At 41.3% G+C, this 26,731-nt stretch overlaps 2 protein-coding genes across 2 annotated transcripts in view; both read right to left on the minus strand.

The window, feature by feature from the left end:
• The window catches only part of LOC124378517 (receptor tyrosine-protein kinase erbB-4-like), a 44,361-nt gene extending 21,008 nt beyond the window's left edge, over nt 1-23,353 (minus strand). The window contains exons 1-3 of the mRNA XM_046838218.1: nt 23,119-23,353; nt 5,494-5,645; nt 2,502-2,688 (exon numbers count right to left, since the gene is read on the minus strand). Coding sequence (XP_046694174.1) covers nt 2,502-2,688; nt 5,494-5,645; nt 23,119-23,212 — 433 coding nt within the window. The 5' untranslated portion in view covers nt 23,213-23,353. The remainder of the gene's footprint in view (nt 1-2,501; nt 2,689-5,493; nt 5,646-23,118) is intronic.
• The window catches only part of LOC124378518 (C-type mannose receptor 2-like), a 95,569-nt gene that overhangs the window by 45,121 nt on the left and 23,717 nt on the right, over nt 1-26,731 (minus strand). The window lies entirely within an intron of this gene.

A 26,731-nucleotide genomic window follows, 5' to 3' on the forward strand; every position in this document is an offset into this window, starting at 1 on the left:
TAGATTCGCTGGCCTGCACCTGATGAAGTTCAATTGGCAAGAGCGTGGGCAACAAACACAACCCTGGATGAACCCCAAAATCCCTAAACGTAAGTTAAAGTGTTTTTTTCATTTTTTTGGTTCATTTTTAATCATTTCCACTCAAATAATTTCATCCTGAATTGTTGAGTTCTTTATTTTGTCCTTTTTTTCCCCTCCTGCCTCGATCCAGGAGCATAAATGTCACTTCGCAATAAAATGGTTCGAATGAGGTGAAAAAATGTTCGCTCGGTTATTGCGTAGGCGTTGCATCACCAGTTTCCAGAGTGCTGGAAAAAAACAAAAAAAACTCCCTCAACATCTTAACAGTTAAAATTCAATCCAAAGAAACAAAACAAAAAATTCCAGACTTCTTATAGTTGTGTTGAATTCTTTTAATAGCACAAATGTACCAAATGATACCAAATCACAATTATACATACGTTGAGTGAAGAGCAAGCATTAGTTTTTATCCAAAGATAATTTCACCCTTCCATTAGATTTTTATTATATATTCAACTAAATCCAAGGACATAAGCACAATAATTAGATAACCTTATTGTCCTCACCTCATTATTTCATATTCTTGAAGCGGCTCTGTGTGTTATGTATATACTAATACATAACACATGGCATACTAATAGCATACTAAAGTGTGCTGCTACGAGGCAAGACGTGAGCGAAATAGCAAACAAGGACGTATAATAAGTACATACATTTCATACAATGCAATGCGCATCATTGGGTTTTCAGCAAAGGCAGCCTCAGAATTGACGAATCGATGAATGAATTCAATGAAGGATCGAATGAATGATGGTGGTTGTCTGATTTCCATCAATTTCAACCAGTTTCACTGGAATAGTTTTCATCCTCAGACTCAAACTAAAACAGAGGGAAAGTGGGGTGGATTTCATTTGCTACTCATTTCTCTGGTTTTTAAACAACAAAAACTGGCCAAGAACCATTTTTATTTGATATGTCAATTTTTTTTTATGTCCATTTGACATCAGATTTGTTGTTGAACATTTTGTTGGAAAAAAAAAGAAAAATTATATTGTGAGTTCAAAGTACATTGATTCATTTATCATGCGAAATGTATTGAATGATATTTGTCTTTGTACTTTGGTTCCCAAGTCGATGGATGGATGGATGGATGGATGGATGGATGGATGGATGGATGGATGACCCTTTTTCCCAGCATGTTTGATCAGAACATACAGTTGGATAGCAGCAGCTTTGCATCCGGCCCAGAGCATTAAGGATTGTGGGATAAGTGGAGAGTGAAGTGTATATTGGATCCAGGTTTTTATGCCAAAACGCCTTTGATTTTTATTTTGTAATTGCGAGGTTTTTAAGCAAAACCTCAACCTTTTTTTCAATTAAATAAACTATTCTTCTACTTACTCCTCCTACCAAGTGAAACTAAAATGTCCCTCCAGACCCAAAGCCTTCCCCGGAATCCACTGCAGTAAGCAGCAGGCAAGGAAGTGAACTGAATACAGATGGGGGTGTTGATGCCACCTGGACCCATGTGTAATATATATTTCACGATCTTGGGGAATTCATTGAGTCGTGAATGAACTGGAGGCCTGCACACGGGTTTAAAAGAGGCAACTTCGCTTCCACAACCTCATTTGCATAACCGTTTCGGGTCCCAGCTCTCATACAGAATGTGTGTGTGTGTGTGTGTGTGTGTGTGTGTGTGCTTTTCGGTAAATAGTGGAGGCATATAAGGAGTTTATTTTAAACAAATTTGATATTTTTTACTGGTGACCTTGATAGCTAGTGAGATTGATTAAAAAATTTCCAAAAATATATGGAGAAGCAATTTTTTTAACCCGCAACCTTTTTTATTTTTTTGCAATCTTGGCTGTAATTCAGATCACGTTTGGGTCCATTTGTTTTAATGTGCGTCAATGAAATCTTTTATTACTGATTTGTTGTCACAAAAGACAAAAATATTAGCATCATTTTTTTTTTAATTAGTTTCAAACATTAATATTTATTTTATTGTTCCCATGCTAGCATCACTGGCTAGTTTTAAAGCAGGATTGAGGAAGGCTGGTACATATTAGTATTTTAACAATAAAACAAATGGCCGCGTGAACCGCAGCATCTCTACCGGGTTCTTCACAATGAAAACTGAATAAACACTCCAGGATTTTCCTTTCTAGTGTTTATAAGACCAAGCAGTCCAAGAATTTATATGTTAAATGCTCAACTTTTTATATGCGGTCTGATTGTGTCTGGATTCAAAGAGGAAGTTGAGGAACCGTGTTTGGAAAGAGATGTTGTGGTTGCCTGCAAACCTAAGAGTAGCAAAATGATTGAATTCATAAGAGATTATGCCAAAAAAGGGGATCAAGCAAGTGATTAGCACTTCAAAAAGGTGTTATTATTGCTGTAGATATAAAAAATCTGTTAATAATAAAGTTATTAAGTCAAAGAAGCCTCCACGGAGAAAGAGAGAAGTAAAAGAGTACCGGTGAGGTTGTTGAGTCCGAGTTGGCGGAGGCCGAAGAGTTCATCTCTCCTGTAGTTGAGGAAGATGGCGAGGGCGTAACGGTCTTCGTACAGTTTGGCACCGCGGATGATGCGCAGGTTCTCCAAAGGCAGATATTCAAACCGGTTCAGAGCCACCAGGACGTAACCGGTCACCTCGCGGATCGACTACATCAAAAAATAATTAATTTAAATGAAAAAGTAGATTAAATAAATCATGTCATTATGTAATTCTTCCACTCCTGAAGTCTATCCTGTGCTAATCGCAAGATCGATTTGAACGTCCATTCATCACACCCTAAAGAGGACGGGTTCACCCAAGTCTCTTTCCTTATGATGTCACAGTGAGTTATTCATTGGCATGGACACATAAAGTCTCTCCAAACCTGCGATTATTACTTCTATAAGAGCTTGGTTAAGAGAGAAAAATTTGCATCATATATTTCATAATTTAAGTGCAGTATTAGAAATTTCGGTGCTAGACCATCTTCCCGTTTACAGTCTGCAAGGCTTAAAAAAACAAATAATACATCTTCATAGACTGAGCACGGATCGGCCTGATCTCATGCAAAATTCATAACTGAAAGCAATTTTTGTGCATTTTGGTGAAATGTGTATTAAAAACAAAAATCGATTATCCTGGTCCTTAGACGATCCTTAAACATTATGCTCTAACACCTTAGATATTAGTGTTCCTGCGAGAGAATATCGCAGGTTGCAAACACAAAGGTGGGAGGAACTAATGCAATAAAACTCCAGCCGGTGAAAGCGTCTGTATTGTTAATGTCAGACTTGAAACCTATTCTGCATTGGGGCTGAAGGACGAACTGTTCAAATTGTATTATTCTAACGCAATTGGATGTGGGTGGGGGGGTGATTAATCTCAGCCTAGGTGACACCCATTTGATATAAAAAGCCTAAAATTAATGGATCTGAAATCCCTATTCTTACATCATCTGGCTCACAGTGAGACACAGTGAGCATTCCAAGCTCTCGCATACACTTTCATGTCGCATCAAGAAAACAACACCTAGCAAATAGTACGTAACTGATAACGACATACGTCTGAAGTTTTCTATATAATGTCTGGAAATAATAGGGTCAATAGACTATTCTCTAAGCACATAAATACAAATCACACAATTATCCAAGCTGCTGATATAGAAAACAAATTGTCAACCAATCAAACAATCAACCAACACCGGGGCACACTGTAGACTTGACATTTGTTGCCTGAAGAGCTTGTAATAAATTCATTAGCTGCCCACATTCACATAAACCAAATGGCACTGCAGCACAAAAAAAAAACCTCACACGAAGTTAACATCGGAAAGAAGCAAAGGGAATCAAGGTCAAAAACAACTCCCTCGTTTCCACACAATGAGGGCTGATTACGGCAAAACTTGCTGAATAGCCATTAGTTATAACCCTGAAGATGTCATTAAGGTGTCATTAGAAGTCGGTCTCATTGCGGAGGGTTTGCATGCCAAAGTCGAGTGGTGGTTGGACAAAATTTGTAGAAGGGAAAATGAAAAACCTGATAATTATATCATTAGGCAGAAGTCATTTCTGGGAATTGAGGAATTCTAGGCTTTTAAATTTTCAACCCTCGATGAAAAAATGTATGATCCAATTCGCACAGTAATACCTCTGTACTCCTCGGCTGCGAAACTCAAATTCTGTACTCGTCACGTTATTATGAATGAAAATTGTTTCGGCAGCCATTGCACGCTCGAAAACTCGACACCGACTTCGTTGAAACTCATGAGCGCTTCGGTCTCGCAGTAAAACAAATGCGTTAAGCATCTTAGGTTAGCTTGCAAACAGTGGCGTAGCATTGTCTTTTGTGATATTTGTGCATTTTAAACCTAAATAGTGGTTCCTAAAGTGGTTAAAAATGCGACTACCTACTTGTTCGGCACTCATTATGAGTTCGAAAAACTAATTACAGATGAGACCGATGTATTACTGTACAGCACTATTTTACTTACTGTACCTACTATGAATGTAATGGTACACATTCGTTGTGAATATACCATTCACTGCTTTTGGTACAATGCACGTGATCGTAAATGAAATCTATTTTATTTGTGGAACATCGTTTAAATCTGAGTTGCGGATCGCAAGTTTGGCTGGTCTCTACTTGTTGGTTGTTGCTAACCACTCAGTACCGGAAACATGCATGCATGAACTCACTGCTGCCTCCTGTGAAATTGAACCAGACCGTGACCTAAAAACTGAGGTACCGAACCGTGAATTGTGTGAGTTGTTTTACCCCTAGAACCTACAGGATCTTAGTGTACAAGACAGTTCTATGGGTTGCCACCGACAACCTACCCAATAGAAGACGCAAATGAAGAACAGTAAGAAGAAACAGTAGAAAAATGACTTTGATTACTTTTTCTTACCATCGTGTAACCTGGGTTTTATTCCCAAAATATACGTTTGCAGCATTTGGCAGAGAGCAACTTACTTCTCTTTTTTATAAACAAACAGGTTGTGGTTCAGGGCTTTGCTCAAGTCCCCAGTCATTTGGTTGGTTGGTGCTAAAGCTTGAAACTTATGTCCTTGTGATACAAAGTCCAATGCCTTAACCACTGTGTTACAACCTCCCTATATAGACAACTTTATCTTGAGAGTGTCGAGTTGTCAGAGGCTTGAGAAATAAAGATAAAAGAAAGGAGGTTTGAGCTCATGCTCTATCTTTCCGCTGTTTCAGGTTTGTGCTCCCCTGTGATAAGCACTCGCGCTATATCTCTCTTTTTTTGAAGCCAGACGCCTGTCAGTCATCTGTCTTGTGAGGAAGCAGAGAGCTTTGTGCATGTGGTTTGAGGTTATCAGTTTATTTTGCCTTGCACGCTCCACATTGCTTCATAGCACTTTCCTCCGGGGGTTCCCAACCGAGTGGCCTAAAAGAGTTGTTTAGATGCAGTTGACCGTATCAGCTTTCTTGAATTTTTTTAAACGACTCACCTTGAGAAAGTCCAGGTTGCGGTTCTGCTCGATGCTGGTGATCTCCAGGTTTCCCATCACCACCTCACAGTTCTCATAGGACTTGCGCAGAGTTTGGTAGTGCTGCTCGAGATCTGACAGGGTGCTGAGCTTGTTATCGGTGCCCTCACACACTGCGAATCACAGGCAAACAGGGGTAAATATATGGAAAACCTACTGTAGATACAAAGTGCATCGTAATCTTAGGATGGAACTGCATTAGTTAAGCGTTTTTTTTGGGGGGGGGTTATATATATTGAGCATGCAAAATACATTTAGGAAGTAGGAATTCTGCTGTGGCCAAGCTTAATCTTTATTGCTAATTTGTCAAGGCAATATATAAAATTCCACCAAACCAGAGCAAAACCTGGCAACCTGAATGCAGCATATGGAAGTCCTTTACTCCTTTTTCTACAGGACTAAAGGAACACATGTGGCCATATTACTTTACAGCATGAACGCATCCCTGTATTACCTTGATAATTAAACTATGTAACATCTTACGCTTATCACACACTTTCTTCTCTCCATCTGGACATAACCATCTGCTCCATCCGCTTTTCTAACAACCTTATGTTTTCTAGGTGCCATGTTGCCCACGCATTGACCTGGAAGTGGGCTAGAAACCCAGTCCTACCATGATAGACCTCACATGACATTGTTGCAAACTACCTGTGCATCACAGGTACATAAAATGGGTGTGGTATCTGGCTGACCAGTGTTCCCAATTTGGACCATTTTTGATAGATACTGACCACCAGGGCCACCACACAAGAGCTGCAGTTTTGAAGATGCTTTGTTTCAAACATCACAATTTGACAAACTTGCTCAAATCCTTACATTTGCCCATTTTTCCTGCTTCTAACACCTCAACTTTGAGGACAAAATGTTCACTTGTCAGTTTAAGTGCATGGCATGCCATGTGTACATACACAAGAGGGTATTCAGGTGGTAAAAAAACCTCTCCTAAGGTACAAGGGGCAAACTTTAAATGTTGGAATGTGAATGATATTTTATATAAGTTTTTCCATACTAGTTTTGACATTTTTGTTTTGCGTGTTAATCTTCGAATGTGAGTTTTTGAATGCATAGTTTTGGAATGCGGATTTTTTCCATGCTAATTTTTAAATGTGCGATTTTGAATGCTAGTTTTGGAGTTTGATTAATGTGAGTTTTAGAAGTTTTGGCAATTTAGGCAAATTTTTGTCATTAACTGCAAGGTCACTTTATCAGCAATTGAGAGTTTTAAACAAATAGGCTGTGGAGCCCAGTTTTCTGCACCAGTGTTCTAACAGAAGCAAAAATCAGTGGAGCGTGAATCGATTCAACTGCTAAACAACATTCAATTTTTACCTTTAGAATTCAGTGAGGCATTTCACAGACCTTCAATTTGCATTTTTGGTCTATTCAGGCATCAAGCGAGTATGGGCTCATGCCATATCCATCCTGGGAAAGCATTGGCTGTCAACACTCTCGGCTCATTTATCAGCTTACTGTTTGGTGTCCTAATAGCCCCACTCTCAGGGGGCCCTAAATGCCAGCGGACAAGATTTAATGCCACAGTGGCTCAGAACATGACTGATTACAATGAGTGTAAATGGCTCTGTTATTTTTTTATTCTCTCTAGGTATTCCTGGCCAAAATGCTTTTAATGTAAGGTCAATTGATGACAAAATAAAAAAAAAGAAAGAACAAAAAAATACCAGTTTTAGATGAATGCAAAGCCTTTTTTATTTATCAGCCATAAATTTAAGCCATTAGACCTCCACATTAGTCTCTCATTTTTTTCTCAGCTTGTTTCATCAATAACGTTTGCACAAAGTATATTGGCTCGGTGTTTGCCAAAGATACGATGAAATATACTTAGCAAACGTCTGCATAATAGATGTTTACAGATTTTTATTTGTTTTTTTACAAGCCCACACTTTAGTTTTGGCAAGTGTTAAGATTATGACTAAAAGAATAAGTCTCCCAGAAACCACTGCACTAGTTTTCATGCTTTCTTGTTCACTAGGAATTTGCTCTTGTCTCAACATTTACAGCACTCAACTTGAGTTTGTATCTGATTTCCACCTTCTTACAGACAGAATTTGAAACCCACTAATTGGATGCAGGGGGTGACCTAGTTAGAGGCTCCCCTTCACACTGTAGATGTTGACTCACTTTGTTGGTGCCCTATAGAGGACATTGCTTTGCTTTCCTGCCCTCTGGAGGACAGCAACATAGAGGGTGCCTGGATGGATCCAGGCAAGGGCTTTAAGCCCAACAATCTTGTAAATGTCTAATAGACACCTGCACTCTTCCTGCGCTTCTACTTTCTCATGCACTGCTTTTGACAATGAAGACCCAAGGCTTGTTCCTCCAAGCAAGTCAAGGTCACAAAGCTTCTCCCATCAATCATCATTAAGGATGTTGTTGGGGTTGTTTCTGAGTTTGTGGAGTGTCTGGCGATGGTACACACCGTTTGCGCCGATGTCCACATGTTGCACGGAATGAACATAAAAATAGCACCATTTTGTATCCAGTGTGGCCATTGAGGGCTACTGCCGTGCTGCCATCTTGGATCTTTAGATGAGAATTAAACAAGTGAGGGTTAAAAGTGTTGCTCAAAGGCCCAGCATTGGCAGCTTATTGGTAGTGGTATTTACCTCCTGATCAGAAGTCCAACATCTTAACCACTGTGCTACCCCTTTCCACAGACAGCATCTTTCCTTCCTTTTGTCTCACAGAGAGTGTCAGATCTACCTCAAACTTTGTTCCGTGTGCTGCCCAGTAAAACCCGAGACCCAAGGCCATTAAAAAGTGACTTTTGCAGGTCTGGAGCTGCGCATTAAAGAAGGCAGTTTAGGGGTTTTCCAGAAACCACAGTCAGTCTGTTTTTGCACCTGATTTTTATTCACCAGTAATTGGAATTTGTTTTTAGTCTCACCTTTTGGTCTTTGTTGTTAATTTTCAGTATGTTTACATTATATGGAAGATTCCAGAAATATTGCAAGAAGCCTGTGGAAAGCGACACCAAGACCACGCAGCCAAATCCTCATAAAGCGTATAGAAACTTTTGATCAATCTGTGTCTCAACTATCATTTCAAAATTGAATATACGAAACTTCATTACTTAAAACATTCCAGAAATATGAACTATAGGGACTTGTTGAGTTTGAAAGACTTTAGCCTAGGTCTATGCAAACTTCTGGACTCAATTGTGATTACTTTTTTTTTTTTTAATGAAAGCTGATGGCATTTAAAAATCAGATGCTCCTTTGTCATGTTCCTTGCCTGGCAAATTCATATAAATGCCAGATATTTTACAGGCTCTCAGTTCATTTAGGTGAAAGTGGTGATAAACCCCAAATGTCACCTCGCCTAGTGAAAACAAAGGCTATAATAATTCAAAATCAAAACTTCACGGAAAACCCATTCGCATTGTGGGGGGAAAAAATCCACTTTGGCTGCAAGGATGTTGTAAGTCTAAAGTATTTCAACTGCAGGGTTCAGCTGCGGTAATAGTAAGGTAACGAAGGGCAAGTGTATCCAGCCCCGCTTTACTTTTCACTGAAAAATGCTATTAACAGTGGCAATATCTTGTGCTGTGGAGAGACCTGTGAACCAGATAGCACATCTTAAAATCTCAGGGATATTGAACATTAGATCCTTGTGTCTGTGGTATTTTTCTCACATTGACAGCAGAGGAATTCAACATCTGTGTTAAGCATAAATAACAGCATTGATGTTTCTGGTTAGTGAGGTGACCTTGGGACTAGGACTATAGAGGCTTAAGTAGCCATTTTTATTACTTTTATTGCTTTTCAGTAAGACAAACACAACCTCTTGTCCACTGACACAGTGAAAAGAAAAATTGCACTCAACATGACACCTGGGAAAGGATCATGACCTTAAGACCTTGCCAAATTTAGCCTGTCAGACTCGTCATGAGAGCCTGAGATAAATCCATGTGTTTTTATGATTGGGTTAGAGTAGGTTAGATCCAATATGCCAGAGCGATGACTCCAATCCTGTTCAAGTGCAATGCTTATTGTGGGACTTGTGGGACTGTGACTCAAACATTTGATGAAGTGCTCTCTGGCGTAAGCCTGGAGGTTTACGAATGAACTCGATGTTGCTGAAAGTTGCTACAGTGTCAGAAGTTGTGTGTTTCAACATAAAATAACTCCTCCTTGTCTTTATGTCTGCTGTATTGCGATGTCGGGCGTCACGCCACCCAAAACAGCATGACTTCAGCACCAAGGACAGCTCTGCCAACCAAACCTCTAATAAATGAATATGGACCTGAGGCAGAGCGTGGTTCAATCACACCCAGCTGGAATCCACTGATTACCCTGACTTTCCACAGCTGGATATGGCTCCGGGGGAGATGAAAGTGTTGTTTGTTGAGGGGGAAAAACTTTTGTTGCTTTACAAACCCTTACTAACTTCCTCCAACCCCAGTACACTGCAGACTCTCTTAAAAAATGGTGGATTCAAAGCAGCAGTGTGATCCCAACTCCATTGGCGCATCTCATGGGGGGAAAACACAACCTGTGATTTCGATCTTCAACTTTTCTTCATGCTCAGATTCAATTAAAGCACACTGTGCTTTAACCTGACGCCTCCAGCAGGAAGTGGTGTTGAAATCCTATGTTAGAGTGGGTTGGGTAACCAGTAACCAGTCACGGGCATTGATGAGTTGAATGTCGCATGGGGCAGGTATTGCTTTCCTTTAAATATATAGCACTGCCAATTCATGCACATGAAAAAAAAAATCCAATGCACACTGAAAGAAGAACAAAATTACAGCTAAAACATTATGCTTTGTTTATCTGTCATGCAAATTAACCGTGTCCCCATTAGGTTTCCATTTTCTCTGAAAGGTCAGAATAAACAAAGAACTGTGCGCAAATGCAAAAATCTGTTCCCGTAAACAGACGCTAGCATCATGTCCTCGCTCGTCTCCTCCCGGGTGAGGACCTAAAGATAATTTTTTGTGTCTACTATCCAAGCAAACACATCACCACCAGTGTGTGGACCAGATGAAGATTGAAAGTCCAAGCAACATAATGGATGACACTTTAAGAAGCCTGAGTCTATTCCCGATATATTTATCACTGATTCACTGATTTTTTTATTTAATTTTTTCTGTTGGAGACAATCCTAAGTAAAATAACATTGTCTTCATTATACTTCAATAGGAATATTACAGACATGCCTCAGGGTTTCTTAAGCACCAAATAAAATTCAGCACCAGAGTTATGTTGACTTTACCCTGCTGACATCTTCCTCAATATTTGAGGAACGACAGCAAAGCAGGAGACATCAAATAAGAAGAGCAGGGAAGATGCAGTGAAGATGAAGCCAAGTCGCAAAGATGCTCACGTATGCAAAGTAGCATGGCCGAACACCATCACCATGCGGCAAAAGCAAAGCAATGAAATCTGTATATGAGCCTGAAGCAAAGCACCATGTGGATTAATCTCGGCCGGAGCTTTAATCATGTTTTTCAGCCAATGCTTGCTGCGAAACTGATCCTCATCCACAGTAGCAGCAATAAACAGAGATGGTAAAAGTACCCAATTTCTTTACTCTTTTAAGCAAAAAATAATGAAATAAATGCTTCATGTCTTTAGTTGCGTTCAAGCAGAAACGTACAAAAACTCTTATCCGGATTACGTATCTCCTCTTGCACCAAAGACGCAAAAAATGTGGAAAAGCTTTCGGTAGTAGTACAATAATACCCGCCTGAATGCTAACAACAGGCTGTCTCAAGGTCAGCGGCTTTTCTTTGCTAATTCCAAGGTAAACTTGCCTCGATATGAGCAGTGGATGAATAAAGTCTCACTCCTGGTGAATCCTGCTCGATATTTCATGAATAAATTTTTTTATTCATTTGCTCCTCGTAGCATAAGTTATACATATGAGTGGCAAACCTAGCTTCTAACTTGTTGCCCTATATTATGCCACACTTTCTTTTTTCTTTTTTTTACAAGAGCCCCAGCTAATAAATTCATCATTACCCAGTCTGGAAACAGAGCTGGCTGCAAATGCAGAATAGAGTCCTGAGAAAACACTTCCTGGTATCCGTGTCTTCACATTCATCGTGTCTCTCAACCTGTTTTGTGGGTCTGCTAGTTTGACCTTCCGGCTGCAATGAATGCTGCGAAACCCTGTGGGTCCGGCGCTACACCCTGTACTGTGACTCCGCATAGAGAAGGCTGCTTTAGACAAACCAAACCCCTCCCCACCGGAACGTTTCCCTGAGCAGAGACAAACTGCTGCAATTAAGGCAGAGCAGGTGCAATGAAAGCGGGCCACAAGGACATCCTGAGAGTCCCAAACCACTATGAAGCGAACATCTCGAATGATCTTTATCTGTCTTTGAGCCCAAATCTAATAGGCTATCGCAGTTCATGATCTCAGATGCATTAAAGTCATGCTGTTTGCTGTCGGCTCCGTGTCCGCCTTTTAACGAACACAACTGCACCATCGCTCGGCGAGAAACCCATGAGTTTAACAACCGACGTTAAATTTGATTAAGGACGCAAGCCGGTAGTGTAGAACATGTTCGCAGGGTCTCCTAAATTATTTTTTGCTCCATGTGCTCAGCAGGAGCAGCTTTGGTCAACAGCAGGAAGCCGGTGTTTGTTCCTGCGTTAACCACACACCTGCTGCACTTGCTAATCGTTCCTTCCTTCACAGACGACACAAACACACCAGTTTCACGCCAAAGCAGGCTCTCATTTCACTTATCAATAATATTTGCAATAAACGCATCTTCTGACTAATGCCATCCCATAATACGGAACTCGGTTTGCTATGCAATATGACCAGACCAATGGCTCAAGTGTAAAAGCTTTATTCGTTTGAAAACCAAGTGTTTTACAAAATTTAATTACAGTCAAGCTTCTTTATGTAAATTAAAGCCCAGCCAAAATAATAAAAAAAAATCGGGAAGCTGGGTGTGCAAAACTAAGTACACCCTTATGGTTCTGTAGCTTTTAGCAGCAATGATTCGAAGTAATGGTCCTCCGTATGACTATAATTGCAAAGAATTTTGGACTGAGACTGAGCCTTGATTCTGCTAAAGATTTGGTGATGTGCTTGCGATTATTTTTCTGTTGCATAATCAAATTGCAGCCAAACTTGAGCTGGCAGACAGTTGGCATTGTGTCTGATTCTAGGCCATCTTCATGACTGCATATTTAATGTGGAATGCAATAGAAAAACATCAACCAAAATCTCGCTGACTTTCTATCGAGTGTGGAATACAACACAACAGCTACTACTAGCTTTTTAGCCTTGCCCAAAAGGCACCACAGAACCTAATCCTGGGACTGGGGAGCACACTGGAGCTTTTCCCTGCCTATATGATGTGTCTACTTGTGTGGACCCTGGTATAGTGCCTTGAGGGTTTGGATCGGATGTTTTGTACTTATCCAGGTATTCAGATTAAAACCAGACCTTATAGCGAACCATAAACGAGACTACTGCGAAAACCTTTTATCTTCTTCGTCAGTCTATAGAATCACAAAGCGAATTATTTTTAACGAGACCTAAAGACCTCCCATCCATTACGCCTGGCGCGCTGAACATCCTGAATTATTAAACGAGCTGGATGGAGCACGGTGTATTTTAATAAGCACCCGGCTGTTTGATTCGGGTTTGTTTCTAATGACTCACTAATGAGGATTTATTCGGCCAGCAAACGCCTGTAAAAGCTTTAAAACAACTCCGGGATCGGGTTTAATCTCAGGAAAAAAAAATACAAAAAAAAAAAAAACAAGACGAAATAAAAGCTGGAACGACACAAAAGCCTGATGGCTGGGATCTTGGCTGCTGAAGCGAGAGTAATAATTCCTTCCCGACTGCCAAATACAGGCAGATAAATTAGTGTGTGTTTCCTCGACAACCACACACACACACACACATCGCACACTCTCCGTAATCTTGTCTTCCCTTCAGCAATCCCGCTATCCAGTCCTGACTGCGAGCTGATCCCGAACACTCGGCGTGAAATCTAAACACGTCTGTGTCCGAAGGCATTGTGTAGTTGCTGAATAATGTATCGCTGAATCCTGCACTGCAGTAAGAAGAGCAATTTATTTGAAATATATGGTGTGGGGAAGAGGAGAAAAAAAGAAACGTGACCGTGAAATAGAGCTTTAGCGATTCTGAATGACAAAGTTAGCCAAGGTTGGGCCGTTTTGCTGTCGTGTTAGAAAATGAGCTCATTCTTTCTTTTTTTTTTATCAAACACAACCTTCCATTCCACACTTATCTCGCTTTTCCCAGAAGGACTCTGTCTATAAATTTTGCAAGATATCAGCAAGTTACAGGAGGCATGAAGTCAGGTATTAACCGCAGAGCAGAGTTACTTTTGGTTCTTCTTGCCACAGGAAAGACCTGAAGGTCTGGACAACCACTCACTAATCGGGGTAATTTGTTCAGGTACAAGATAATCGTCCATCACTTTCTTTCGGCAAAACGCTAATACCTCTACATCTTCATTGAATATATATATATATATATATATATATATATATATATATATATATATATATATATATATATATATATATAGACAGACAATACAGACAGTCTTTGAAAATAGTCATGTAACCTGCTCCGAGCAACCACCTTGTCTACACACGATGCCTAGAGAAAGCATGGGCTTTGTTACGTGATGGCCATGCAGACCTGTCGTAAAGACCCCCGTTCACCGCACTTCCTCAATCAGCACTCAGAGACTCCGTGGACGCTCTTATCAGCTTTTGTATAACAGCTTTAACACTTCACTCTTTCCCTTTCTGAAAGACTCGCCGCTCGTGAGTGTGCTTTGGTAGCGCAAGCGATAGCAGGGGCGCATGGATTATCCCGTGCTCGAAGCCCGATGCTGGATGAGTTCCAGCACTCGGCGAGTAAATTGCTAATGGATAATGTAAGAGGGCTGAACGCTGAGAGGATCTTCTACAGCACAAAGAGCTCAAATCTCAACCTCTTGTTCGATTGTTGTGTCGTAAATGAAAGACTGGGACGTCTTTCCCTGAGAATAAAATCACAAATCACCGGTGTTACGAATTCATTCAAGCGGAATCCGACGGTTACGAATACAAAGCGGCGTAATCGCAGGATTCCAAGGATAGGATTCGATTTTGAAGTATTACATTCTCGCTGTAAAACCACATCTTCGGGTCAGTTTGATTTGAGCTTCGCTGTAGCGGCAGAACAACCCGAAATAAAAGTCAATAAACCGACTCAATGTGGATTTCACTGTGCTCTTGGAGGAAGTTTCCTCAGAACTGTGAGCTCCATTCACCAGAAAAAAGAGGACAAGAGCAATTTAAAGATAGCATCATCACCCTTAAATTAGCCCTGTGCACCTCTAACACCGCACTGATTAGGAACCGGTGGTGTGTGTGTGGGGAGAGGAGGGGGTGTCTTCTATCCGATTTAGATTAGATTACGCACACGTTCCTCCAGACAAGTCCCTACGAATGAGTCATTTCAGACGCCACTGACATCACGGCTGCCACCAGTATTGTGTAGCCCTCATTTATCTTCATAGCCGATGTCAAAACACACTTAAGCGTCCACCACCGCCGCCACCCCCTCCCCAGCAGTCACTTCTCTAACCGGTGGAGCAAAGCAACATCTGCATATTTGAACAGCTGCTGAGTTTGAAGCGCTTTTGTTTGTTGGCCCAAATCCTTTCACTCGTGAAAAAAAACACACACACAAAAAAAAACACTGCATCCATCACCGGTTTGAAGGCCGCTCGTTTTGACAGAGTAGAGAAACAACAAAAACGGGAAAACAAAGTGAGTTAAGGATAGCAAAAAAAGAGACAAGAGAGATGTAAAGAGCAGAAACAAAAAGGAAAAACAGGAACTAGAGCAATGGGGTGGGGGATTCTTTGCGACGGGAAAAGATCTGGGTAAACAGTCGTCCTGTTCAAACAGTTCAAACAGCCTAAAGGTGCTGCTTTTTTTTAGTCCGAGGAGCAAAATGCGATAAAAGTGCACAAGTGTACGGCTCAAAGGCTTTCGTCGTGGCAGGGATCAGACTGCTGTAGCTCGGTCGCGATGGAAAAATCTGGAATCAAAAGGAGCTGCAGGGGAAAATTTTGTCACAGCGAAATCAGCCACATGCATAAACACATACACACATACAGTACACACACTTTCTTTTAGTAAGTAAATGTGCATAAACAGGACTCATTTCCCAGCATGTTCAAGGGTATACATTCATTCTGGAAGCAATAAACAGCAATTTGTGGATATTATTCTCTATAAAGCACATACTGTGTATATATATATATATATATATATATATATATATATATATATATATATATATATATAATATCTCCCTCAGATGCCTCGAAAACTGGCAGTAGAACTCGCTATTGATTGTCCAAATTCTCGATGCACGATGCTGCAAATGTCGAAAAAAGATGATGAGCATGCACTCGGTTGGGCTGCAGACCAGCCTCGCCTTTTTTGGCCGTAAAGATTATGAGCTGTTCCGCTGTGAAGACTCTTGCTTCATCTCAGAGTTGTCCCTGTTCACCAATGTTTTGTCATCGCTAATGATCCTCGTCATGAAGGACGGGTCGTCCACGGCACACTGATTGAGTTCCTGGCAGCAAAACGGTGCATGTTCAAATCACATGTGAAGATCGCCTGGACTGTACCGTATGACACCCTGAGAATAGCAACAGTGTTGTGGATTGTTCTCCGACGATCATCATGCACAAGTTACTGAATGGTTTAGGGAGTTGAGCTCGGTAAGACCTTCCTGACCTCTCGTCGATTTCCAGTAAGGTTCTTACGCTCTTGAAGCAGGTGTGCTCCCTGACTAAACTCTAAATGTGCTTTTCACAGCATATCTGGGTCCCAGTGTTCACCTGCCAGGAGTGTCTCACGAGAGATGGAGAGATGATAGAGGAAATAATGAGACTGTCTGGGTTCATGCCTATCAAAGTGTAACCCCTCTAAACGAGCTGGCGCTCGCTCTTTGAAAATCTGACTCGGGTTGCGGACTTTCTTTTCCGATTTGGTACGCCACACTGTGATGCCCATTAGGAAATGCCTGAAACTGATGGAAATGCTGTGCGGATTCAGTGAGTACCTCATGAGCCTGCTTTCTGAATTCAATCACAAATGAGCCTTTACGGACGATACCTCTATGACCTGGTTACAGAATGGCGGGGTTCTGGGTTGTCAGGACAGAGAAATGCTAACAAATTAGCAGTAGGAATACACAGTTTTGACCCACAAAGTTGTAGAAAAGTAATGCCGTTATGTGATATACGAGTTGATATGGATACTAATGCTGTCAAACGCATTTGAGCCAATGAGAGCGAGAATATCTAAAAATAATTAGCTGGTGCTGGCTTAATAACATTTACCCTGAGCCAGACATCTGGGGTTTAATATGTCTGTCCAGACAAATACATTCCTCCGATCCTTTAATTAAGAAGAAAAAAAATCTACTGCTCCCTTTCTCCGGAACGAAAAAAGATTAGAACATTCTGGTGCGGTATTGCGCTCTGGAGGGAAAGAAATCCGGGTACAGCTCAGACCGTGCAACAGACCAGACCTCATAAGGAGACCCGCAGCGCTTTCTAATTAAAATAATCCCCTTTAATTAAGGCACGTGATCGGTGTGGCCAAAATTCCCAAACGCTTTTAAGGCGCCGATGGAAAACTCGCAGAGTTCACATTGAGCTTAATGTTTGACATTACGCTCGGCCATAACGTGTCGAGTCGTTCCTCTGGTTTGACTAATCGGTGTGTCGAATCATTCATGCTGATATCCAGAGCAATATTTAGTTTTCTTTCATTTCTAATGAATTTGTATTAAATTTGTGTTCTTCGATATAAAAAACATTGGGGGCTTTATTACAATGAAGTCGCCCCCACACCCCCACCCAACACCTCCCCTAAGGCTCTCAACACAATTGACTGAATTAATTCTACACTAGTGTGCACACTGCAACGAAAACGCAGACGAATGTCTCACGTCATTTAAATATCCACAAGGAAATAACTTCCTGCTCCTCAAATTTCCGTCTCTTATCTAGCAAACGGTAGCTGAACCAATTTGCGCTGAGCTTGCACATCATTTTAGGTTAACAAAACGAGGGCGGGTTGACGACGTAGCAACGCCAGGATATTGGAACGCGGCCACGGCAAAAGCCAAATGCTTTGGATTCGCTTTTACGGTTCTGTTAACAGGACACAATGGCAGGAGCAATTTTGTCTCGCTTTCAAGATCCTGCTCCTTTACCCGATCAATACGAAGAGATCGAACTTAATGCGGATCCTCTTCCGTCGCCTCGATCCCCGGCTGCCGCCGTCTCAAACCACTAACCATGTCGTGTCGTGTCGCTCGATCCAAATGAAATCGGACCTGGTAAAGATCTCTATGGTTGCAGATGTAGTCCTGCACAACTCCAAGCCAAATTCATGTGTAGTGTGAATGTATGAATCAGGCAATGGGCTCATTTCAACTCTAAACATTCTCTGGCGAGGGGTTCCAGCTAGGTGTGTGTTAAGGTTTGCTGACTTCCTAATAAAAAATTATGGATCTTCCTTCATTTCCAATTTCAGTCTCTGCATTTGGGATCACACACCTCCTTGTGGCAGACTGCTGCAGACTACTGACTCTCACATAACGCACTTCGGTTTAAGCCCCTGCCCTGACAGGCTTTGTACCCACTGAATAGATCGAACAGAGCATTCATAGTCAGTGGTTTAGTTAATGCGATTGTGTGGAAAAATTGGGTGAAAATGTACAAAAATATCCAGCCCCATTTCACATAAAAGACTAACAGAAAAAGTAGGACCCAGCAAATGGTGTATCATACAATAGACAGATACACATATGCTTGACATAGAGGGTGTGAATTTATATATTTTGGCTCTGCGTTTGTGTTGGATTTTTGGTACCAGTGCTTTTTTGAGATTCATGTGTGCTGTTTTTGAACTTGCGCATTATGTACTTAAAAAATGATGGATCTTCCTACATTTCCAAGTCTTTGTCTGCATATGAGTTCACACGCCTCCTGGTGGCAAACTGCTAGAGCTCCTGCCGCTCATGCAGTCGATCGTGGTTCAAGCCTCAAACGTGACCATCAAACAGATTCATGATCAGTGGTTTCGTGAAAGCATGGTGTTGGCTTTTATTGGAAAAAAACGCGGAACTATCCTATCATGCAACGTGAGGAAAACGTGTTTTGGGTGAAAAGGGACAAAAACAACTAGTACTTTTAAATTTTTTTATTGTGAATTAATTAATTTTCGATGTTGACAGTGTTTGTTTGTGTAAAATGATCCAAGAAAACTTCCTGAAAGCAGCACACGACATTTAAGTTCGACCAAAAACCTCCCTGAAAGGATTGCGTTATAGAAGACAGGCACCTCTTACTCTCTCTGTGTGTGTGTGTGTGTGTGTGTGTGTGTGTGTGTGTGTGTGTGTGTGAGAGTGAGACAAAAAAGGACAGTGAGAAAGAGAGGACAGGCCCGAGTCTGGGTCATTTATCAAACCTGTCCAGCATTGAGCTGATGAATGAAACCTCACAGCAGGTTGTCCAGTGTGATTAGATGAGTGGATTTCTGCAGCAATGGTCAGAGCAGGGTGAGACTCACACACACGAACACACACACACACACACACACACACACACACACACCAACAAATATGAGGACATCACACACAACTCATAATCTTTCAAACTTCCAGCACTTTCTTTCCCACTTCGACTCCTTCCCCCTATTTCTGGATGAAACACTGCAAAAACAATGTCCAGCCCGAGGACTTGTCATCCTAATTATCCGAACGAGCTGGACGCGCCGGCAGATGGTTGATGAGAGACGGTAATTAGGTTTCCCCGGACGTCTCCACTGGATTGGGCCGTGCAGGTTATATGAACGAGAACGGTGAGGGGACTTCGACATTCAAGCACATACATTTCCATGTCCATCTTCTTTCCTCTCTCCTCTCTCTCTTTCTGTCTGACCGTCCTTTTCTAATCACAACCTCATCCAAAAGGATCATGAGTCTCAGAGCAGGACGTTTTATGACGTTTTGAATTTTTTTTTTTTTAACCAGAAATAATTTCATTTTATATATAAATTAATTTGTATTTGATTGAGTAAAATAAGTATTAGATCATGTTCCTACCAGCAAGAATTCTGAGCACCACAAACCCAATTTAGTCCCTTTAAGAAAGAACTAATATCAACTCATGTATACAAAACACCAGTCATAGAATCCACCTCTTCCATTATGGTGAAGAGGTTTTAATGGAAAACACCAAAGAGAAGTCAAAGGACCTCAGGGACAAGATTGTAGACCTGCACAAGCCTGGAATGGGCTACAAGACCATCAGCAAGAAGCTTGATGAGAAAGATACCACTGTTGGTTAAATATTTGGAAATGGATTTTATACAAGAGAAGTCGATCTGGAGCACCATGCTAAATCTCACCTAATAGACTAAGGATGATTCTGAGAAAGGTGAGGGATCAGACCAGAGTTACACAGGAGGAGCTTGTTAATGATCTCAAGGAAGCTGGGACCACAGTCACCAAGAAAACCATTGGTAACACAACAAGGTTCTTTTGCTCAAGAACGCACATGAACAGATCCGTCTGAAGTTTGCTCATGAACACCTTAATGTTTCAGAGAAGGCTTGGGAGAATGTAATGTGGTTGACCAAAATTTAGCTCTTTGGCATCAACTCGACTACGCCGTTTTCGCCGGCAGAGAAATGTTATATATAACCCTGAGAACACCATCGCCACTGTCAAACACGGAGGAGGAAACATTCTGCTTCTCTGCTAAGGGTACTGGAAAACATCACCACATGAACAGGGCCATGAACTGTAGAATCTTGGATGAGAACCTCCTGGCCTCAGCCAGAACACTGACAATGAGTCTTTGAGATGACTGTCCAGCATGAGAATTATCAAAAAACATCAATCTGATGGTCTTGTAGCCCAATCCAGCCTTGTGCAGGTCTACAATCTCTTCCCTGAAGTCCTTTGACAGCTCTTTGGTCCTTCCCATGATGGTGGAGAGGTTTGAATGGAAGAGTTTGAATCTGTGGCTGGTGTCTTTTATACACAAAAAGAGTTGATATTAGAAGAACTTTCCTAAAGGTACAGGACTAATTTCGGTGTGTGGGAGTTGCTAAATTGATACAGGATCAAATACTTATTTCACTCGATCAAATCCAAATTAATTTATAACCTTTCTTTTTTTTTTTATTATCCTGTCTTTCTCTGTTTAAATGAATCTACCATCAAAGTCTAGACTGTTCATTTCTTTGTAAAGGGGAAAATTCACAAAATCAGCCAGGGATTAAATAATTATTTCTCCCACTATATGAGGTTTGGAAAAAAACAAAACAAAGAATGATTAAAAAGTGTGAAATTTCTTCAGGCAAATTTGTCCGGAGAAGAGAAAAGAATGGAGCAGTGATGGTGAAAAAGGATGGAAAAATGATTTAAATGAGATTTCATTTGGCAGGATTGTAGCCGCAGGTGGGTGGGTTGTGTGTTTGCACGTGTGTGTTGTAAAACCTTTTTTTTTTTTTTTTTTTTTTGCCAGGCCGAGGTCACACACCATCACCTCAGCATTTCCCCCTGAGGCTTCATGTTCCTTCAAATTGAGGCAACAACACCAATGAGGTTTCGGTAACTCCTTCAAGGCACTGAAAACACACACACACACACACACACACACACACACACACAAAATGATGATGACAATGATGATGAGATGGAGGCATGACCAAGAAGGTGGATGATTGAACATGTATTTGCTAAACAATATAAAGGCAAAAAGATTTTTGCATTGAGCAGCATAAACGAAAAATAAAGTGGACACAAGAAAGAACAAATGGCAGTGTCCTACAAAGCTACATCTTCAAAGATCGGTTTCATATGTCTTGGTGTTGAACCTCTTAACAGGACATGATTTATGCCTCTTTGCATGCAGACACCATTATCCAAAGCGTTGTCTCATTTATACAGCTGAGCAGTAGAGGCGCTCAGGGGCCCAGCAGAGGCAGCTTGGGATTGGATCTTGCAACCTTCTGATAAGAATTTCAACATCTCCACCACTGAGCCTCCACTTCCCCCCTAATATTCATCACAATAACCTGAGCTGCAGTATGACATATGGATGACATTAAACTTCTACTCTCACATCTAGAGGTGTGCACTGGGATTGGAGAAAAAACAGTGCTTGGGATGGAAAGCGCAAACAAAGGAAGTTCAAAATCCAAAGCCAGGTTTATTATTTATTCGTAATCGACCCATTGCGAGTGGACTTTACTCGTTTGCTTGTTTATTTTTCTGTCTCTAGACGTGGGCCAAAGCAGGAGTCCAGATCCAAAGACATTCCATTAAAAAAGATTTACGACCCAGCGCTGTTCTTTTAACTTAGCGAGATGAGTGTAAATTGGGCTTTTGTTTGCTCTCCTTTGATCCATTTTTCCTTTTATTTTCAGCATATTACATTTTATTTATTTATTTCCTTATTAGGAAACGGGAACTATTAATGTCACTAAAAAACAAGCGTGGTCAGAATATGTGCAAGAATGAACAGCGGTTGATGACACATCGCGCAGTTTCCTGACCTAATCATCAATATTTACAGTGCTCTGATCCGGGATATGTGGAGAGACAAAAACATCTCTGTTCGAATCCCCTCGATTCTGGAATAAAATGGCAGCACAGGCGAAGTCAGCTGCTGAGAATACAACGGCGAGCTTCAGTACCATCTCGTAATTAATCGCGTCATCTAACATGGAGGCAAAGAGAGAGAGATTTCAGAATGCCCAGCAGCCCTTGGTCTCAGATTCCCCTCATTGATCTGGTAATGAACTTTAGAAACCCTTCACACAATGACCCATCTGGCACACTGCACTTCAGGACCATGGACAGGGTTAGCTAAACAGAATTGTGGTGGATCAGGAGATTGTCTTGAAAATACACACACACACACACACACACACACACACACACACACACACACACAAACACTTTCAACCTTGGAGCTGCTAGACAGAATTGCTAGACATTTTGTGCTGCACCCCTGTGCCATGCTCACGTGCCATGACTTTCGTGAGTCACTGGAGAAGTCTGGACTAATGTGACTGTATTGCGCACGAGAACAGAAATTGTGCGTGCGTGTGCATTGCGCAGCTCACTGACCCACCATGCAGCTTGTATATATTCATCCGCACGCGCAGAACATATTCAGTACACTTTTCACTCATCCATGAGCTCTTGGTGCGGATGCTTTCTCTTTACTACAATATTGTTTGATCACTTTCCAGGAACAAATACAACTAGAATGCACCCTAAAGTACTTCATTATCGCAAATAACTGTGCACGAAATGCCCACGTGTGCGTGCGCGTGTGCGCGCAAATCAGACGCACCAAATTTCCATTACGCACGTCCTCATCGTCCATCAAAAACGTCCCCAAACGCACACACTGAACTCCAATATGTCCACAAGTTAATATTTGAAGCATTTTAGCATTTAAGTTTTAATTCATGAGTTGAAGTTGGTTCTTTGTTGTTGTTGTTTTTTTTTTACCTGCCTGCGCGCGGCTCGTCCGGATGACCGCAACCGCCAGCACGAAACACTGCACGAGACGAGGCGCCTTCATTTTTACCCTCGCTATCTCCATTAATTCACATGCTGAGAAGAAATCCGCCGTGTGACAACTCTGTCCTGGGACCAAACAGGAGCTTGTTTGTCCTCATGTCCTAAACTGCCTCCGCGTTTTCTTTTTTTTCCCTCTGTTACCCGCGCCACTAAAACTGCACTCACACAAGTTCACCAAGAACACCATGGGAAAGGGCCGCCTCCTTATTTACATAAACACGCCCATTCGGGTGTCTGGTTGGCTGGCTGGAAATGGGATGGTTTCTTTGAGAAGAGTGGGATTGGAATGAGAGAGAGAGAGAGAGAGAGAGCATGGCCCATCCTATTATAATTTATCTATAGCAGGTTATAATGTATTGGTTGTTTTGTTTCTCAGTTCTTCAAGTCCTTTACCTTAAAAAGACCTGGTTTGCTTCCAAACAAGATCTGAGATGGGAACGTGGCATATGATGGACAGCTTGAGAAAACCGTGTCACAAAATTCAAGCCCAAATTCTTATCATCCTCTTACATCCTGGTACCCGAACATCTCCCTGTCCATCTACAATCCCGTCATGGATCTCAGATGGGGACAAGAGGAAACATGGGGGAGTGAGAATCAATCTGAGATGTGAATATGATGAGAATATGATGGGAACCAAACTGAGTCAGCTTTTTCAAAAAGAGAGAAGAGCATTACTGATTTGTTCCTTCATTCCCAGGTATATTATACTGTGCGTTGAACACTTAAGGTCTCTGTGTAATAGATGACGGCAGAAAAATAAAGATGAACCCAACGGATTGTGGCGTTTCACCTCTTGTAACCCTGCGCTCATATAACGCGCAAACAATTTGCCATTCAAACGATTCCAGCATCGAACGAGCATCTCATTTCCATAATTCCTTGGCAGTTGCATCGCACTGTACCACACTGTCTGACCGGTATAACTGATAACGATGTGTGTGTGTGTGTGTGTGTGTGTGTGTGTGTGTGTGTCAAGTCAAGTCAAGTCAAGTTTATTTGTATAGCGCTTTTCACAACAGACATTGTCTCAAAGCAGCTTTACACAAATCAACAGTGATGGTGAATGGTGTGAATTTGTCCCTGATGAGCAAGCCGTGGTGACTGTGGCAAGGAAAAACTCCCTTAGATGTTATGAGGAAGAAACCTTGAGAGGAACCAGACTCAAAAAGGGAACCCATCCTCATCTGGGTGACATCAAGAGTTTGATCATAAATCTTTCAACAATACAGAACACTGGAGAGTGAGAACTAACATGATTACTGGAGTATAAGATTATAAGTGATGTTCTTTCTGCAGTCTTATACAGTCTATATGGTTAGTAGCTCCGAGTTTTATAAGCTCAGCATTTGTGATCACCACAGATCCAGCATCAGCTTCTCCATGCCAGAGCCTTTAAACACTCCAGGAGGTCCAATGTCAAAACTCCACACATGTAGCGGGATCCAAATGGCACTGGTACGTCTCTAGATGGTTCAGGATGTTTGTGAGTTCGGCATCTACTTCTTCAAAGGTCCGTAATCATCACGAGGTGGGAGGTGACTGGAGCTGGCCAAACCTCAGGGTGTCTCGGGATGGGGAGAGAAAGAGAAGCAGTGGAGAGGAATTAGCGTAGCTGCTGTTCATGATATTAACAGCACAAGTTGATAATGTGCATGTGATCAGATGTTCTGGAGCACAAGGTTATGATGTGATGTGTGTTATGTGTAGGCTTTGCTAAAAGATATGTTTTAATCTACACTTAAATTGGGTGAGTGTGTCTGAGCCCCGAACACTGTCAGGAAGACTATTCCAGAGTTTAGGAGCTAAATGTGAAAATGCTCTACCACCTTTAGTGGACTTTGCTATTCTAGGAACTACTAGAAGCCCAGAGTTTTGAGATCTCAGGAGCGTGGCGGATTGTAGTGTGTTAAAAGACAGGATAGATATATGGGAGCCAAACCATTTAGTGCTTTATAAGTGAGAAGTAATAGTTTGTAGTCTATTCGAAACTTAACAGGAAGCCAATGTAGGGACGATAAGATTGGGGTTATGTGATCATATTTTTTTGACCTTGTAAGAACTCTGGCTGCTGCATTCTGGACTAACTGAAGCTTGTTTATTAATGAAGCAGGACATCCACCTAGTAACGCATTACAGTAGTCTATTCTGGAGGTCATGAGCATGGACGAGCTTCTCTGCATCGGATATGGGCAACATATTTCTTAGCTTAGAAATATTTCTAAGGTGAAAGAAGGCTGTTTTTGTAACCTGATTGATGTGATTTTTGAAAGACAAGTCGCTGTCTAAAATAACACCCAGGTCTTTTACCGTTGAACTAGTGGTTACAGAACATCCGTCTAAATGCAGGTTGAGATGCTGGGGCGTCTGTATACTAGTTTTGGGCCGATGAGCAAAATCTCAGTCTTATCAGAATTTAAAAGTAGAAAGTTATGGGTCATCCAATCTCTTAGTTCCTTAACACACTCAGTCATCCGGGTTAATTGAGCTGTATCGCCTGGTTTAGATGAAATATATAGCTGAGTATCATCAGCATAACAATGGAAGCTAATTCCATGCCTTCTAATAATATTTCCTAACGGAAGCATGTATATTGTGAAGAGCAGGGGTCCTAGAACTGAACCTTGCGGCACGCCATAATTTACTTGCATTAGCCTGGATAGCTCTCCATTCAAATCTACGAAATGGTAACGATCGGACAGGTAGGATTTAAACCAGCTTAATGCCTGTCCCTGAATGCCGATGTAATTTTGTAAGCGATCTAGGAGGAGATCATGGTCTATAGTGTCGAATGCAGCACTAAGATCTAGTAAAACCAACAGCGAGATGAAGCCTTGGTCTGAAGCTAAAAACAGGTCATTAGTTATTTTAACTAGAGCAGTTTCTGTGCTATGATGGGGCCTAAAACCTGACTGAAATTCTTCAAAGATATTGTTCTCTTGCAGGTAGGAACATAACTGTGCAGCGACAATCTTTTCTAAAATCTTAGACATAAATGGGAGATTTGAAATTGGTCTGTAATTTGATAACGTGTTTGGATCCAGATTAGGTTTTTTAATAAGGGGCTTAATAACTGCTAACTTGAGGGATTTAGGGACGTGACCTAAAGATAGTGAGGAGTTAATAATATTTAGAAGAGGTTCACCAGTTGTATATAACACTTCCTTCAGTAATTTAGTAGGAATTGGATCTAACTGACATGTTGTCGATTTAGCTTTGGCAATAACATTATACAGCTCTTCCTGTCCTATACATGTAAAATAGTGGAGTTGTGGAGTTGAAGGTAACACTGTCTCAGGAGATGCTGTCAGAGGTTGGACCGCCACTACTAAACTGTGATGGAACACAATTTTCAGAGCCCTGATTTGTAGTTAGTTTAGCTACTGTACTGAAAAGGAACCTGGGATTGTTTTTGTTGTTTTCTATAAGTTTGCTCAGGTGTTCAGCTCTAGCAGCTTTTAGCGCCTGTCTGTAGCTGAGCATACTGTCTTTATACGCGATTCTAAATACCTCCAATTTAGTTTTCCTCCATTTTCTCTCA

The sequence above is a fragment of the Silurus meridionalis genome, chromosome 24 (genome assembly GCF_014805685.1).
Source record: "Silurus meridionalis isolate SWU-2019-XX chromosome 24, ASM1480568v1, whole genome shotgun sequence".
NCBI classification, from domain to species: domain Eukaryota; kingdom Metazoa; phylum Chordata; class Actinopteri; order Siluriformes; family Siluridae; genus Silurus; species Silurus meridionalis.